At 49.7% G+C, this 17,469-nt stretch overlaps 1 protein-coding gene across 1 annotated transcript in view; it reads left to right on the forward strand.

The window, feature by feature from the left end:
• The window catches only part of LOC133349517 (filamin-A-like), a 96,846-nt gene that overhangs the window by 30,861 nt on the left and 48,516 nt on the right, over positions 1-17,469 (forward strand). The window contains 9 exon segments of the mRNA XM_061563043.1: positions 5,437-5,685; positions 6,171-6,268; positions 7,009-7,156; positions 8,287-8,405; positions 10,751-10,828; positions 12,841-13,003; positions 14,784-14,984; positions 15,730-15,868; positions 17,129-17,130. Of these exon segments, the coding sequence (XP_061419027.1) occupies positions 5,437-5,685; positions 6,171-6,268; positions 7,009-7,156; positions 8,287-8,405; positions 10,751-10,828; positions 12,841-13,003; positions 14,784-14,984; positions 15,730-15,868; positions 17,129-17,130 (1,197 nt within the window).

Genomic DNA, 17,469 nt, shown 5'->3' on the forward strand with positions numbered 1-17,469 from the left:
GAACCAACGAGCCTTTAGCTTCTCTCAGTGTGGCTCTGCTGCAGCTGAAATTCAAACTCCGTTGTCGCTCTCACGAGGTGGCACTCACTGGCGGGGAAGGCCTCTGCTTCCCAGTGTCCGCGAGTTGCGGGGCTGTCGACGTGGCTGTATCAGGGCTCTGGTGCACGTCAGTTATGCGCTCAGACCAGTATGTAGATGCGTGCAGAGAAAATGCACACATCAATATCGACTTTTGTGTAAAGGTGCATGAACCTCCGATTAGCACGGTTGGCTACGTATGGTGTAAAAGAAGTTCAACATAATGCAACACGCCCATGGGGCCGTCCATAAATGACGTCACGCACCTAGGGGGGGGGGGTCAGACATTTGTGACGATGTGTGACGATAAGGGGGGGGGGGTTGAGAAATGTGACGTCACATCAAAATGCGCAACTTTAAATATAGACAATACTTTATAATAAATGTTTTCTCCTACAACATCAAGGTGCAGCGCCACATTAAATACGCACTACAATGGCAATAGTTTAAAGCGATTTGAAGCATGTTTTATTTTCAAAATGGAAATATGGTTTGGGGGGGGGGGCGGCAGAGCTTTGTGACGTCATATTTGAGGGCCCCCCCTCCCTTTTTGTGACGCCGTGCGACGAGGGGGGGGGGGGTCAAAAATCGTCCAAAATCGCGTGACGTCATTTATGGACGGCCCCTATGTGTACATGTAAAGGTAGAAGTGGACGTTGATCACGCCACGGCTGCCATTCGGGTCTCCTCCAACGTCCAGAGAGAGCCCCTCCACAAGGTAGCTTTGCCTACTCTTCCATGCTGGCCAAAATGTATTGGATGTAGTCACTTGACGAATCGTGCATACACACAATACCACACGTGACCACCCCCAGCCCCCACTTGGGGCTCCTGTGTAGACTTAACCCGTCACGTGTCCTCTGGGGTCAACCAGAGTTCCACGGCCTATAGCAACCCCATTCCCGTGGCTGGCACTCTCATACTCTACCCTGTAGGGGTCGGCACTGCACGCAGAGCGTGGTGCCACTCAGCGCTGTCAGTCAGCGCTCACCGAGCCTCTCTCATCCGCGATGTCACTAAACATACATAAACACATGAATGTTATGATAACAATAATAACTTACAACCTTTTGTCAGCCCACTGCTGGAAGAAGGCGTTGCAACACAACGTCATTGATGGGGGATGTTTGGCCGTTCTTCACTTCGCTGGTCAGTGGATTAAGAGAGGAGTGGAGGGGGCAGCGAGATTGATCCAGACATCACTCGCCACTGACCGTAGCCATGGCTGGGAATCAAACTCGGCGGACTGGAGAGAAAGCACCGTGCACCAATAACTGCGCCACTTGCTCCACATTCATTCGACATGTCCCGATGTAAACTGCACACGTGCATCTTCACCGATCTTCACCGATTTGTGTGCGTGCTGTTTCCGTGTTCGTATGAGACAGCCGCACCCTATCGAGACGTGTGCAGTTCAGTTACAAGGCAGGCCAGCTTTGATTATAATACTAAATTGGCTTCATGAACGCTTCAGTGGACATTGTTTCCAGTGACAGCTACACCCTGGCCTGATCTCACAAACTGCGACTCGCAGTTTCATCGACACGTTAAGTAAACTTGACTGCCGCTTCATTGAACCATTTATTCAGTGGTTTTCACAATAGGCAGCGTCACTCAGTCTCAAACTGACCAGGGTTTACTCACCAATAATGTGTTAGTAATCATACTGATGTCATGTATTAATCTGGGCAAGTCTCCAGACTTTATTGAGGAAGGTCCTGCATTCGATGTTTGACCAATGTCTACAATGTACAAGGAATGTTTTTGTGTGTTGGATGAAACTAGAGACGCGTGAAAAAGCCTTGGCGTACAAAAGGGGTTCACACCCACAAAAGTCCATGTCCTGTATCCTTAGGTTTTTTCGGTAAAGTCACGTAGGTAAAAACATTAAAAAGTAAAATAAAATAAAAAAAAATAAAAAATCACGACGTTTCGGAGGCAACACAAGCTTCCGTCGCCTCCGAAACGTCGTGATTTTTTATTTTTTATTTTATTTTACTTTTTAGTGTTTTTATCTACGTGACTTTACCGAAAAAACCGAAGGATATGAATCATTGCAGTCACGAAAGCTTCAAATCTAGAATCCATGTCCTGTATTTCAAGCCATCCTGTACTTCAATCTGCTGGCCACCTTGTGTCCGCCACCAAGGGAGGCAGTTTCACAATTCAGCGCTATCCACCAATCCCTCTTGCGATGGTTTGAACTGGCGAGTGCTGAAGCCGAGGGGCTGTGCATTCCACAGGATTTGTTCCCCTCTGCTAAGGCATTAACCGCACACTCGTAGTTGGGATTTAATATGCGCAGTGGAAATGCCCGAGGCTCACTGAGCCCACACTCTGTCACCGTAATGAGACGGGCTCACAGCAGAACGGCACACGGCGCGCGACTCGACACCACACTGGTGGCGAAACGGACTTAGACCGAGCGTGCCGTAAATCGTAATGAGGCCGTGGGATGAGCGTGGGAAACGTTTTGGGGGGGGAAGAAGCAGTGCCGACTTCTCCTAGTAGCAAAAGTAGCTGCTGCATATGTAGTTGCGGGCCCCGCACTTTCAAGCGCCCTGCGCAAAATGCTTAAAATACTTTCAAGCTATCAATTTCGGTTCAGTGATTCTGCACTTGCTCTATCACTATAGTACTATACTGCCTTCAACTTTTATGAACGACTGGGTGTTTAAGGTTAGCGATTTGTAGTATTATCTGGCTGTGTAAAAATATAAAAATACAATTACTTTACTGTGCAAGTAAAACATTTGTATTTATGTATATTTTAAAATGTAGGGCCCCTTTATAACTTATGCTACAGGCCCCGCAGTAGCTTAATACGGCACTGGATAGGAGGCAGCGGATGTGGTGGGGAGGGGGAAGAACCGAAAAGCAACTGGAACATAGGGGGGGCTTGGTGACTGCATACGCCCCACCGCATTGGACGGACTATTCCTTCCGATGTGCTCTCACTGCCTTTAACGATGCTACTTGCACGCGCATGTACAGACACACGCCACGTTTAATAAACTTGCACTCGCGCGGATGACAGTGATTTTAATAATGTATGCGTTAATGTCGTGGAGTATGCTTGAAACGCCCTCTAATGCAGTGAAGTGCTTTAGAGCAAACGGTACGCGTTTTATACTTTTTTTTTAAAGACAAATTGTACTTTAAATTTTTGTTGATTGAGACTTGGCTCACAATTTTAAGGCCCGCGAGATTACAGTTTGGTAGTCTCTGCTCAAAAAAGATTTCTTCGCGGTTTGTAAAATTAGTACCACTTTCTGGGAAGGTTGATAGTGGTCATTCTATGAAGAAACTGAGGCCTGCCATCGGAATGTGTAATTTCCAGCACCGGCTCGGAACCACCATTGGAGCAGAGCACTTTCCAATTGTTCGTTTGAGCAGGGAGACATTGTGACTTAATTTTGAGAGAGGGCATCAAGCTTTAGTGAGCGCATGCAGTGACCTGCAAACAAACCCTCATCTCTTCAGAAATTATCATTTGATGGATTTATCGTTTTGAAATATGAAACCAGCGGGTGCTTGGCTCATATCAACCCTTTAATTAAAATAGCCATACAAAAAAAATCCCTGGAATTCGCAATGAAATGCCAATGAAATTAAGCACACAATAAAAGTCCTTAGATCTTGTGGACCTGCAGATGTTCCGTAGATCATTGCTGCCGATAAAACGGCCGTGGTCTGCACGTGTTACTAATAATGGCTTATTAATTTATTGTCTGCCTGGTGTAAACCCACATGCCGTTCATTGCATCGTTCATAATATGGATCTTATCGGGAACATGCTTCAACGATGGAAATATTTTATCATAGGTTAAGGTGCTGTCCTGTAATTTCTTGCTCATGTCACTGCTCGTAGAAGGGCCTCCGCTCAAGGGAGCGACATCTGGATTTAAAATCCAGAGCTCCCTGTAGCGAGAGTTCTAGAGAATCCCTCCAGAGGATATTTAGGCCTACTCAAAAAAAATACTTATGAATGTAATAATTGTTCTTATGTTCTCACTCAGTCAACCAGTGCGTGTGCATCATCACGTTAAGCACACAAGAAATACCGTAGCTCTGACAGAAACTCCCCAAGTTAACTGCCCACAGTACACAACATTCCGTACACAACAGCACTATTATAATGTTCCTTTATATTAGATTAATTATCACTTCTTGGAAGGTCAATGGACGCTGTTTCGCAAGCCGCGGTGTACAAGAGTGGTGCCCCATTGCTTCTGTCAGGCACTCACATTTTGTGGGAACAAAGTCCCATTTGTGGTATGTAAAACACGACTTTTATATCGTGGGAAGTTCTTCCAGCGGCTGAAGCCACACAGGCAGCTTAGTTCTGGTTGAGTGTGAGGCCACATTGCCTGGCCAACTTTCGCGCTGCCACACAGCGAGTTGTAGTCGCTTAGACAGGAGGTTTTCATTTCATAGATCCCCGAATCGCTTTGCAAGCATCGTCCAGCAAAAACACACGAACGCATTGAAACGAAGTGGAGCACGATGCGTGCCTGGATATCACAATGAAAAACACGATTAATAATTGTCACATGTAAAAATTTGCAAATAAATACATATACCCGTGTGTTTGTTTAAATCAAATGTGGTTCCTGATGGGATTCCTCACAGAAAATAGCAAAGGTTGGCGAGTTACATCAGTGCCATAAAGCGTGGGACTAAAGCTCCAATATTATATCCACATTGCTTGCATATTATTGGTGGCTGTTGCCGCGATGTAACGTGAGTTAAGCTGAGCGCTTGCACCCATTGCACGCTTTATTTGCATTCGTTCCCTGTACCAATGTAAACATTTGGTTCTGATTGCATTATGCATGGTAGAGATGGCAAGTCTGAAAGTTATTTTTCTTTCCCTAGATATTCTCAATGCTGAATGGCCAAAATTGAAGCCGACCCTTTCTTGATGTTGGCTTTGCTGCTGGATTGTCAAGCCAAGGGGTGCCTTGCAAACGAGGCAATTTTCCCTGAGTGGTAATTTTCCCTGACGTGAAGGTTTTAACCGACGGACATGGCTTGCTTCCACCGCAGTTCACTCTGGTTGTCCCCGCTCACTGCTATGAGGCATGTAGCGCAAGTTGGGCAGGATTGCTCTAGTGGAGGCCCATAAGCAAGATAATGCCCCAATCGCTTCCCCTGTGCAATATCCTCTGGATGGGATTTGTCCACGTAGCCTAAAAATAATTAATGTTGCATTCGTGCGTGTCTCAGTGGGTTCACATCTGTTTACATCTGGTTACATCCAGGACACTGATATGTTAAGACCGGTGATGCTTAATAGGTTAATGGCCCTCGTTAACCGATTGCTGGTGACGCAACTTGCCGCACAAACCCTCGCAGACAGCAAGGCAATCGTCGACGGAAACCTCAAACTGATCCTCGGGCTGGTGTGGACGCTCATCCTGCACTACTCCATCTCCATGCCCGTGTGGGAGGACGAGGAGGAGGACGAGGCTAAGAAGCAGACGCCCAAGCAGAGGCTGCTCGGCTGGATACAGCACAAGCTGCCCGACCTGCCCATCAGCAACTTCAGCCAGGACTGGAAGGACGGCCGGGCACTCGGGGCGCTGGTGGACAGCTGCGCACCGGGTGAGATGCCCCCCTTACCCCCAACACCACCCGTCTCGTTTTTTCGGACGAAGGCGCGGGGAGAGTTTTGGTTCGTGTACGTGCAGCGGCCCTTTTGGCAGTCCACTGTCGGGGCGAGGAGGACCTCCTCCCAGGGTCTGCGTGCTTCGTGACGGCTTGTTTCACGATAATACTTCACCACGCTGTGGTCAGTGCGGGCGAGTGACGGCAAGGAACATCGATGTGGGAACAAAGACCGAACAGGACAGCTGTGGGTTCTGATGCACGCTCCCCCTGCTGCCCACCCAGGCTATAGCAACCGATTTTACACGGTGGTTGCCCATCCAAACACTGTCCAGGCTCACCTCTGCTCAGTCTCGTAGATCCGACGAGATCGGGTGCACTCGGGGTGACTCGGTTAGAGGCATGTAAAGACAGGGCATGCGCATTGAATTCACTTTAAAGCCTGCTACAAAGATGGGCATGACTCTGCGCGTGCCGTGCAGGTCTGTGTCCTGACTGGGAGATCTGGGACGTGCATCAGCCCGTCGACAATGCCCGGGAGGCCATGCAGCAAGCAGAGGACTGGCTGGGAGTGGCTCAGGTACAGGCGAGAGGTGGCACGGACTCACCTTGACAGGACCGTCAACCACAAATGTGAACCACCTGGGCGGTGGTGGCTATGCACGCATGTAATCCAGCACTGTGGAGCGAGGGTTGGTGGGTCATACAAATGACAACACTCTGGGAGACTCCCTTCCTGTGGCCATTGAGGGGCAGCGTGTGGCCCAATAGCATCTGTCCTTTGTGTCTGGGATCGAGTGTTGCCCCCTCGCATCCATGGGTTGACTTCGGGTGGTCCAGTTTCCTCCCACATGTACACATACTAATTGGCTGAAGATATCCTTATAGAGAACTGCAGAGTATTTGTTGGTGCTGGCTCACCATCTGGCTCGTTTGTGGTTCCTCAGCGATTGTGAGATGTAATTTGCATGAACGACGTGATATAAAATTTATTATAATAATTTTTTTTTTCAAGATTGGACCGGAGTGGCTATACTAAGCTATATCAAAGACAGACTAATCTAGTTGAAATTCCAGTAATGATTTAATAATGGACTGGCTGCTTGCCTCGTCACTGAGTTGCACAGTAAGCGTATCTAAGAGGCCATGTCTGTCATGGATTTGATGACTGTGCACAAAGCTGCGGCACAGCCTATTCGTCTACACGGGTAGATCGTTTAGCTTTCGCGCCTCCGATTATCACAGTTGGCTACGTACGGCGCGAAAGAAGTTCAACACACGTACATACATTCGCGCGTGTCGTGTGTGCGCAATCCACAGGTAATCGCGCCGGAGGAGATCGTCGACCCCAATGTGGACGAGCACTCGGTGATGACCTACCTCTCGCAGTTCCCCAAGGCCAAGCTCAAGCCCGGCGCTCCGCTCCGCCCCAAACTCAACCCCAAGAACGCGCGCGCCTTCGGCCCCGGTACGGCTCGCGACCGCTGACGGAGTGCGTGATGGAACGAAATCGCCCCGGGGCTCAGCCCCAAGGCACAATTCGCACGAGGCAGAGTGCTCTTGGGCTATCGTTTCTCCCCTGCTCGACCTAAGCTGCTCTACTGAGCTGTACGCTTGGTACACGTGGGTTCGATCCCGACCCCGATGCCTGTATATTTGCAGATTGCACGTCTCTCTCTCTCCCCGTGGTCGCATGGATTTTTCTCCGGGTCCTCCGGTTTTTACCTCCACAACATGCGCTTAGAGGTTTTGGCTCTTATACGTTTCCACGTGATGAGCCGCTTCGTTAGGCTATGATTTGTGGCCAGATTGCTTCTGAAAATAGCTAAATAGCTCAGTGGGACTTACCTGGAAAAATTCAAAGTTTATCTTAATTCTTTTGGGGGAACAAAATTGGCCGTAAGGAATTAAATCGTGGTTATCATGTGGACATTTCTAGCAGCAAAATGCATGTTTCTTAATATGAAGGGAAAGACTGGTAGATCGGGAGAAAAAACCCACGAGGCTATGGGGAGAACAGGCAAACTCCAAATATAGAGGCATCAGGGTCAGGATCGAACCCACGACCTCCCGTATAACCAGGCGGAAGAGGTAAACAACACCCAATGTCTGGACGTCGGCTTCCCGAGGGCACTGATGTGGTCGTCCAATGGGGACATTCGGCGTCCAAAAGCTTCACCATGTTGATCGGCTTGATCGCCGTGGTGAACAGAAAAACCCAGCGCCAGCTGAACAAACAACTCGTGCTGTGTGAAGGGAAGTGGATGATGTGAAGGGCTGAGGGGTCATTCCTATACTGCACCTGAATGAGGCAAATGAGGGCCACCTGACATTTCACCGACGCTAGTTCCTCGCACCGTGTACCGCCAACACCGTGATTGAAATCGGAGCGACGCGCTCGGGTGAATGTTTTTTTTGTTCTTGTGACATCTTGAGTTCGAATCTGGTTTTGAGCTTCGCCCGAGATTGAACTGAGTTTTCAAGCGTCGCGAGTTGACAGTCTCGGGCCCGGGCACTCGTGACCGTCTCAAACAACCCGCCGTATTCATTTACGTTTTCCACCGGATTTGTTTAAAAAAAAAATACGCTCAAACTCAGGTGTGGAGGCCGTCGGCAACTCGGTTGAGCGCGCGGCCGAGTTCGTCGTGGAGACGGAGAATGCCGGCCTCGGGGAGGTGCTGGTGTTCGTGGAGGACCCCGAGGGACATAAAGAAGAGGTGCTCGCAAACAGATGCACGCGCGCACAGATGCACACGCGCAGATGCACACGCAGATAATGAATGCTCTACAAAGCCAAATATCCCCCAGTTATAGCCTTTACAGACTTGTGTGGCCAGTACTGTTAGCCAGGACCTATGAAGGCCAAATACTCGATACGCGCAGATGCAAAGACACGTTCACACTCACAAATGCAGATGCACGAATAATGAAAAGACAAAGATCCCCCATATAGCCTTAACTGGCTTTTGAGGCAAGTGCTGTTAGCGAGAACCTATGGAGGCTGGCACGGCACACGAGGGGGTGGGTGACCAGCACCACGCCCGGCCGCCTTTGTCTCCCCAGTGGCGATGTTTACACACCGCACCAGGTATTCGTTTGAGTCCACCTAGGGGAGGCCCAGGAATGGTTCAGATAATCCTCAACGGTGTTGGCCGTGAGCAGGAATAGAACTCGGGTCGCAGGGCTCAGAGTACAGCGCACTAACCACGACACTACCGCTCCCCACTGATGCTGTGACTACTGCTACTGATGCTGTGACAACTGCTTCTGCTACTGATGCTGTGACTACTGCTATTGATGCTGTGACTACTGCTTCTGCTACTGATGATGTGACTACTGCTTCTGCTACTGATGATGTGACTACTGCTTCTGCTACTGATGATGTGACTACTGCTACTGCTACTGATGATGTGACTACTGCTTCTGCTACTGATGATGTGACTACTGCTTCTGCTACTGATGCTGTGACTACTGCTTCTGCTACTGATGATGTGACTACTGCTACTGCTACTGATGATGTGACTACTGCTTCTGCTACTGATGATGTGACTACTGCTACTGATGATGTGACTACTGCTTCTGCTACTGATGATGTGACTACTGCTTCTGCTACTGATGATGTGACCACTGCTTCTGCTACTGATGATGTGACTACTGCTACTGCTACTGATGATGTGACTACTGCTTCTGCTACTGATGATGTGACTACTGCTTCTGCTACTGATGATGTGACTACTGCTTCTGCTACTGATGATGTGACTACTGCTTCTGCTACTGATGATGTGATTACTGCTACTGAGGATGTGACTACTGCTACTGCTACTGATGCTGTGACTACTGCTACTGATGATGTGACTACTGCTACTGCTACTGATGATGTGACTACTGCTTCTGCTACTGATGATGTGAACACTGCTTCTGCTACTGATGATGTGACTACTGCTTCTGCTACTAATGATGTGACTACTGCTTCTGCTGCTGACGATGTGACTACTGCTTCTGCTACTGATGATGTGATTACTGCTTCTGCTGCTGACGATGTGACTACTGCTTCTGCTGCTGACGATGTGATTACTGCTACTGCTACTGATGATGTGACTACTGCTACTGCTACTGATGATGTGACTACTGCTTCTGCTGCTGACGATGTGACTACTGCTTCTGCTACTGATGATGTGACTACTGCTACTGCTACTAATGATGTGACTACTGCTTCTGCTGCTGACGATGTGACCACTGCTTCTGCTGCTGACGATGTGATTACTGCTTCTGCTACTGATGATGTGACTACTGCTACTGCTACTGATGATGTGACTACTGCTTCTGCTGCTGACGATGTGACTACTGCTTCTGCTACTGATGATGTGACTACTGCTTCTGCTACTGATGATGTGATTACTGCTTCTGCTACTGATGTTGTGACTACTGCTTCTGCTACTGATGCTGTGACTACTGCTACTGATGATGTGACTACTGCTACTGCTACTGATGATGTGACTACTGCTTCTGCTACTGATGATGTGAACACTGCTTCTGCTACTAATGATGTGACTACTGCTTCTGCTGCTGACGATGTGACTACTGCTTCTGCTGCTGACGATGTGATTACTGCTTCTGCTACTGATGATGTGACTACTGCTACTGCTACTGATGATGTGACTACTGCTTCTGCTGCTGACGATGTGACTACTGCTTCTGCTACTGATGATGTGACTACTGCTACTGCTACTAATGATGTGACTACTGCTTCTGCTGCTGACGATGTGACCACTGCTTCTGCTACTGATGATGTGACTACTGCTACTGCTACTAATGATGTGACTACTGCTTCTGCTGCTGACGATGTGACTACTGCTTCTGCTACTGATGATGTGACTACTGCTACTGCTACTAATGATGTGACTACTGCTTCTGCTGCTGACGATGTGATTACTGCTACTGATGATGTGACTACTGCTACTGCTACTAATGATGTGACTACTGCTTCTGCTGCTGACGATGTGACCACTGCTGCTGGTGGCGCTGACTGACCGGGGCTGTGTGTGTGTGTGATGCGGAGCAGGCGCGGGTGACTCCCATGCACGACAAGCAGCGCTCCTTTGCGGCGGTCTACCGCCCCCGCGTGGCGGGGCCACACAAGGCAAGCCGCTGATGCTGCTGCTGATGATGCTGCCGCTGATGCTGCCGCTGATGCTGCCGCTGATGCCGCTGCCGCTGATGCCGCTGATGCTGATGCTGCCGCTGATGCCGCTGATGCTGCCGCTGATGCTGCTGCTGATGCCGCTGATGCTGCTGCTGATGCCGCTGATGCTGCTGCTGATGATGCTGCCGCTGATGCTGCTGATGCCGCTGATGCCGCTGCTGATGCCGCTGATGCTGCTGCTGATGATGCTGCTGCTGATGATGCTGATGCTCCTGCTGCTGATGCCGCTGATGCTGCTGATGCTGATGCCGCTGATGCTCCTGCTGCTGATGCCGCTGATGCTGCTGATGCTGCTGCTGATGATGCTGCTGCTGCTGCCGCTGCTCTCGCGGCCTCTCTCACATCAGAAGCAGCACAGGGCTCCTTGGGATCACCACGACCACGGGGCAGCCCCCACCCCCCACCCCCCACCCCCACCCCGTTATTTGTTTCAGGATTGTAGCGATACGAACGTATATCGTACGATATGAGGTCCACGGTAATCGTACCGTCTGTTTTGCAAAATGTCTTTCGAACGTGATCATATCTGCCGTTTAATTTTAATGTTTTCCGACAAAAAAATTACGGAATAATTTTAAATGAATGAAATACATAATCTCCATCCGTGGGCCTCTGCCAGCACGTGACATTCTTCTACGGCGAGTCTGTCCAATAAGACGAGCACGGCGGACGCTCGACAAGGTGGTGGTTACTTCATCTTGACCCGGAGAATTGATGATCCTCTGCTTATAGTTGGGTTGACACTTTCCGCTCACACCCGGACTGACTGATCCAAGCGGCTACATTGGACCAATCTGGCTAGCACACCTGCCTGCCTCATTGAACTTCGTGGCGATACCCCGGGCTCTCGCGTAATGTCCGTGATGCAGTCACTTTGAGTCTATTGATGGTCGCCGATGCGGCAATCGACTCATCTCGACGAGCTGCACACGATGCACTCTTCAAAGTTGAATTATTCGATCACGGATTTTTTTGCGCTGACGTTTGCCGTTTCGACATCGCAGAGTGGCACTGATTTCGGATCGATTGGTTGCCCCAATTACGGAGGTAAGTAACACCGCTGAAAAAAATAGTGTCCCAGAAATAAAATATCTAATTGCCTCGGGCATTTTGTATGATTTGGTACCCCGGGGTATCAGCCACAAGGATCAATTGCCCAAACGAGACTGTGCACAGCACACAATGCACGCCACCGCTGTAATCACCTCATTGACCATTTGTGAAATCGTGTTACTTTTCGATTTAAAGCTTTCGTGACTGCAGGGATTCATCTTCTTGGTTCTTTCGGTAAAGTCACGTAGAAGGGAGATAATAAAATAATAAAAATAAAACATAATAAAATAATACAATTCTCACGACGTTTTGGCCACAACGCAAGCAGCCGTCTTCGGGTGAAGAACAGGTCTGTCGGAAAGACAAGCATCTGAATGAAAATCGCCAAGCTTGGCAGCAGTATATTTAAGCTGGGTTAGGGGGGGAAGATATACGCTGCTAAGCTTGGCGGTGTTCATTCAGACGCTGTCTCTCCGACAGACCTGTTCTTCACCTGAGGACGGCTGCTTGCGTTGTGGCCGAAACGTCGTGAGAATTGTATATTTATTATGTTTTATTTTTATTATTTAATTATTTCCCTTCTACGTGACTTTACCGAAAGAACCAAGTAGATGAATCGTGTTACTTGTTTGTTTTTAATTTGCTTTATCCAGTGCTACATTTTTTAATATTGTCCAACTTATTGTGTTTGTCGTATAATGGCTGTCGCTCTCATAGCAACAAAAACACCCGGTGGGTGAGCCCTGCAGGTGCGCCCTGCCCTGGCTACCCCACCGGCGAGAACTTCCGCACGGCAGGGGCCCCGGGTGATCCGCGGCCTCTCTCTCTCTCTCTCTGTGTCTGTGTGTCGCGCTCTCCATCTTCTTCGGTCTCGCCCGGCCCACCGACCCCGGCAGGTGACGGTGCTGTTCGCGGGGCAGCACATCGACCGCAGCCCCTTCCCCGTGCTGGTGGCGCCGCCCCACGGGGACGCCGGCAAGGTGACGGCCCGTGGGCCCGGCCTGGAGCCGAGCGGCAACGTGGCCGGCAAGGCCACCTACTTCGACATCTGCACCGCCGGTATGGGGGGGGGGGGGCTGGTGTAGGGGTGGGCTTAGACGATTACGCAATGGGCTTATTGTTTGTTCGTGTATTTTGTTCGGTGACGATTGTTATTTTCACTTGGCTTCTTTCGTGTCGGTCACATTCCGATTTTGCGTCGCGTAATCACGTTGCAAAAAAATAATAATTACGTTCAGATATTTAGCAGTGAGCAGTGCACCACCCAGAGCTCGTGAAGTACTCTATTCCGCAATTGGCCTGTTCAGCTACATGATGGGCACATCGTTTATACAGGGGTGGTCTACACGGAGTGTTTGTCATGTGTCAAGCGAAACAAAATATATTAAACTTCTCAGAGGTAGAATTAGCAGAATTAAGTGAAACAACACATTTAATATCATGGATTTTTTAAATGTTCACTCATTGGAGACTGGGGCCTAGGCTGTCAACTCGCTGTGCTTGTGAGCCCAGTTTATTCGCGGGTGTCTTTCTAGATTTGAATCTTCCATTTTTGCGACGCTTGCTCAGTGTGCAATGACGGAGGCGTGAAGCCCCCTAAAGCTGTGCGGCCATTGCTACAGCGTCCATCACTGCTACCTCCAACTGCTCGATGAGTACAAATGCGCTGCCAGGTTGGGTACCTTGCTCGCAGCAGTACGTACACTGGTGGCAGTCGGCAAACCGAACGGTGTCGGTATACGCTGCGGCACGGCTCCGGCGTGAGGGAGAGCTCTCTGGCCCCGTGGGGTAAATTAAACTAAACACATTTTTATTTTTTATTTTACCAGGTAAGACCTGGCCGCAAATGATAGCTCAACAAAGTGACTTATCACGTGGAAATTTATAGCAGCCAAATACTCTATATGAATGTTTCTAAATGGGGAGGGGAAAAGCTTAGGACCCGGAGAAAAATCCATGCAACCGCGGGGAGAGAGACAAACAAACTCGAAATATACAGCAGCAGGCGTCAGGGTCGGGATCGAACCCACGACCTCCTGCATACCAGGCGAGGGAGTTAACATCTCCTAGCCACCGTGATGATGATGAGAGAGAAAGACAAACGCAAACTCCAAATATACAGCAGACGTCAGGGTCGGGATCGAACCCACGACCTCCTGCATACCAGGCGAGGGAGTTAACATCTCCTAGCTACCGTGATGATGATGATGAGAGAGAGAGGACAAACGCAAACTCCAAATATACAACAGACGTCAGGGTCGGGATCGAACCCACGACCTCCTGCATACCAGGCGAGGGAGTTGAACATCTCCTAGCTACCGTGATGATGATGATGAGAGAGAGAGAGACAAACACAAACTCCAAATATACAACAGACGTCAGGGGTCGGGATCGAACCCACGACCTCCTGCATACCAAGCGAGGTAGTTAACATCTCATAGCCACCGTGATGATGATGAGAGAGAGAGACAATCGCAAACTGCAAATATACAACAGGCGTCAGGGTCTGGTATCGAACCCACGACCTCCTGCATACCAAGCGAGGGAGTTAACATCTCCTAGCTACCGTGATGATGATGATGAGAGAGAGAGAGAGACAAACGCAAACTCCAAATATACAACAGACGTCAGGGTCGGGATTGAACCCACGACCTCCTGTATACCAGGCGAGGTAGTTAACATCTCATAGCCACCGTGATGATGATGAGAGAGAGAGACAAACGCAAACTCCAAATATACAGCAGCAGGCGTCAGGGTCGGTATCGAACCCACGATCTCCTGCATACCAAGCGAGGGAGTTAACATCTCGCCACCGTGGTGCCGTGTGGCGACGACGCAGGCGCCGGAGTGGGCGACGTGGCGGTGGTCGTGCTGGACCCGCGGGGCCGTCGCGACGCCGTCGAGATGACGCTGGAGCAGCGGCGCGACGCGGTGCTGCGCTGCACGTACCGGCCCCTGCTGCCCGGCGCCCACGTCGTGTCCGTGGGCTACGCGGGCGCGGCCGTGCCGCACAGCCCCTTCTCGGTGAACATCGGCGAGGGTGCGTCGAACCCCGGGCCCACGAGCCCCGGGCCCACGAGCCCCCTGCCCCATGCTCACGGGTCTGACCGTAGCGTAACTGTGCTATGGAGAAGGGCCATTTCCCAAAACTTCGTGGATTTCATAAAAAAATTTTTTAAAGTCACTGGGTTATAGACGAATGTGTTAAGTTTTTTGTTGTTGTTGATAATTGTGCTCGTGCGCCACTGTCAACGCGGCAACAGCATCACCAAATAATGTTCAGCGTAAGTTGGTGTGGTTCAGACTGTCTGCGTACAACGCTCGTATGTATTTATCGACATCGCTTTGGTTGGGTCTAACTTCTCAGTGCTCAGTCCTACTGTCCGTGACGTTTTATGTCACGTGCATTCGTCTCCTGTGTGTCTTGGTCTGGTTGTATATATGTGTTTCTAATTCCTAGTGCAAAAAATAATTGAGTGTAAACCATGCGCATTTGTAAGTTCATTCTCACTGCCAGTGCATTTCTGCATTATTAATCCTGCTTCCGGCAATTGGTGAATTTGCAAGTTATTAGCAATGTTTGTTGATGGTAATTGTGATGAGCAATGTCTGGTAATGAGAGTGCATCAATTAATCTTTTTAAATCCAATCCTCATCACAATTACAATCACCACCACCACTGATCCCACCAACATTACTACCAATGCTACCACTCCTACCGACACCACTCTCACGACCACCACCATCGCCACCACCCGTGCCCCCCCCCCCCTCCCACACATCAGCGTGCAACCCGGGCGCCTGCAGAGCGTCGGGTCGGGGCCTGCAGTCGAGGGGCGTGCGCGTGGGCGACGCGGCCGGCTTCCGCGTGCTCACCAAGCAGGCCGGCTCCGGGGAGCTCAACGTGTTGCTCAGGAGTCCCTCGTGAGTCCAGCCACTTGGCCCCCCACGCCCCCCGTCTCGCATCGCGCTCGATCGATCGCTCACCGCAGAACGCGAGCTCCGCTGAATCAGAGCTTCCCTACTGGCGGAGGTGCGGCAGGAATTCCAAATCGACCTTTATGTTCTGCCATCGTCAATTTCATTATGGGATTTGATTCGGCAAGGGCATTGTGTCGCGTTGGCTGCGCGAGTGAACACGTGACCTTCACGTGGGCACAGGAGCCAGGGTGAGAGTGCGCTCCTTTGCAATGCCGCTGCTGGTGATTTCAACACCATTCAGTCAGACGCGCGCAGCGTGCGATAACTTGGTATTTTTTTGAAGATCGGCGAACCTGGACTTATGAACTGTGGGCTGGGGTTTGAGAAGCACTTATCAAACTCATTCACCATTGTTTGGATGGTGGCTGCTGGGTGGCTCATGGGGGTAGTACCACGCCTTTTCAAAATTGCTAGGGCAGCACCACCGGTTAAAATCCGGGCAGTGAATAAACAGATGGGATGAATGATATACGGTGAGCCCTTCTTGGAAGGAGCTCTGTCTCCTGGTGAATAAGAGAGCGTCACTGTGATGTAACCCATGTGGAACTTCTTTCGCGTCGTGCGGAGTCAACCGTGCGGGAATGACTCGCCAATGTGGCTCTGTGGCATCCTCCAGTGCCATTCTCTGATGTCACATGTTGCTCGACTGACAAGGGATGTGTGGAGGGTGGGGGGAGAGTTCCAAAAATTGATTTATCCCACTCCATGCAGAACTCTCGATTCTCGCTCATTTGGCATGATAATCGATGCATTTGAAGCAATTCTCGTGACCTCGCGCTCACGCAGCAAAATCTCACGGATCGCTGGGACCAGGAAAGCCCTCGGAGACCTCCATAACATCCACGCTGAGATGGAACCAAATGCCCCTGAGTTGTCAAGCACTGGTCATCTCGCCGCTCGGAGACCGTGCATGATGTGACTTACGCAAACGCAATTGGAAAAATAATTGCTGATGAAATTTAAAAGCAAAAGCGTAGATTTAACACAACGCAATTAAAGTGCAATATGTGGTTCGGTGCCGTCCAGATTTTGTTGTCTGTAAATGAATACTTGTCCCCTACAGGATAAATGTTCAAACTGCCAAACAATTTTGCACCCTTACTTACTTGGACCCCTGAGGGAATTAATATTTGTTCCTATCAGCGAACACATTTCAGCGTCAGATTTACGGTGAGGTTTTGCTGAGGTAAGTTCGTGAGGAAGTGGTTGAAAAAGCTACTGCCGCATTGGTTCAGACAATGTTAGGCCCAAACAAGTGGTATGCAAATGTGAAACTATACTGAAAGCAAACTGAGCGATTATTTCATAAATAACTGTGGAAATTGGGCCTACATTTAGGGTCTAAGAATGCATGGCTATGTCGGCAAATTGCATACCTGTTAATCCCTTATCAGTGCCCTACATTATTAAAGACCAATTCAGACCTCATTGGTCACCCCGTGCCTTTATAAATCTCAACGCTCATCCTATAAAGTCCCATCACAATTAGACAAAACACTTAATTTGTTTTACTCAATTTCCCTGCAAACCGTACGGGTTGACAG

This window comes from Lethenteron reissneri, chromosome 30, assembly GCF_015708825.2.
Source record: "Lethenteron reissneri isolate LAM-NWPU_2019-01 chromosome 30, ASM1570882v1, whole genome shotgun sequence".
Classification (NCBI taxonomy): Eukaryota; Metazoa; Chordata; class Hyperoartia; order Petromyzontiformes; family Petromyzontidae; genus Lethenteron; species Lethenteron reissneri.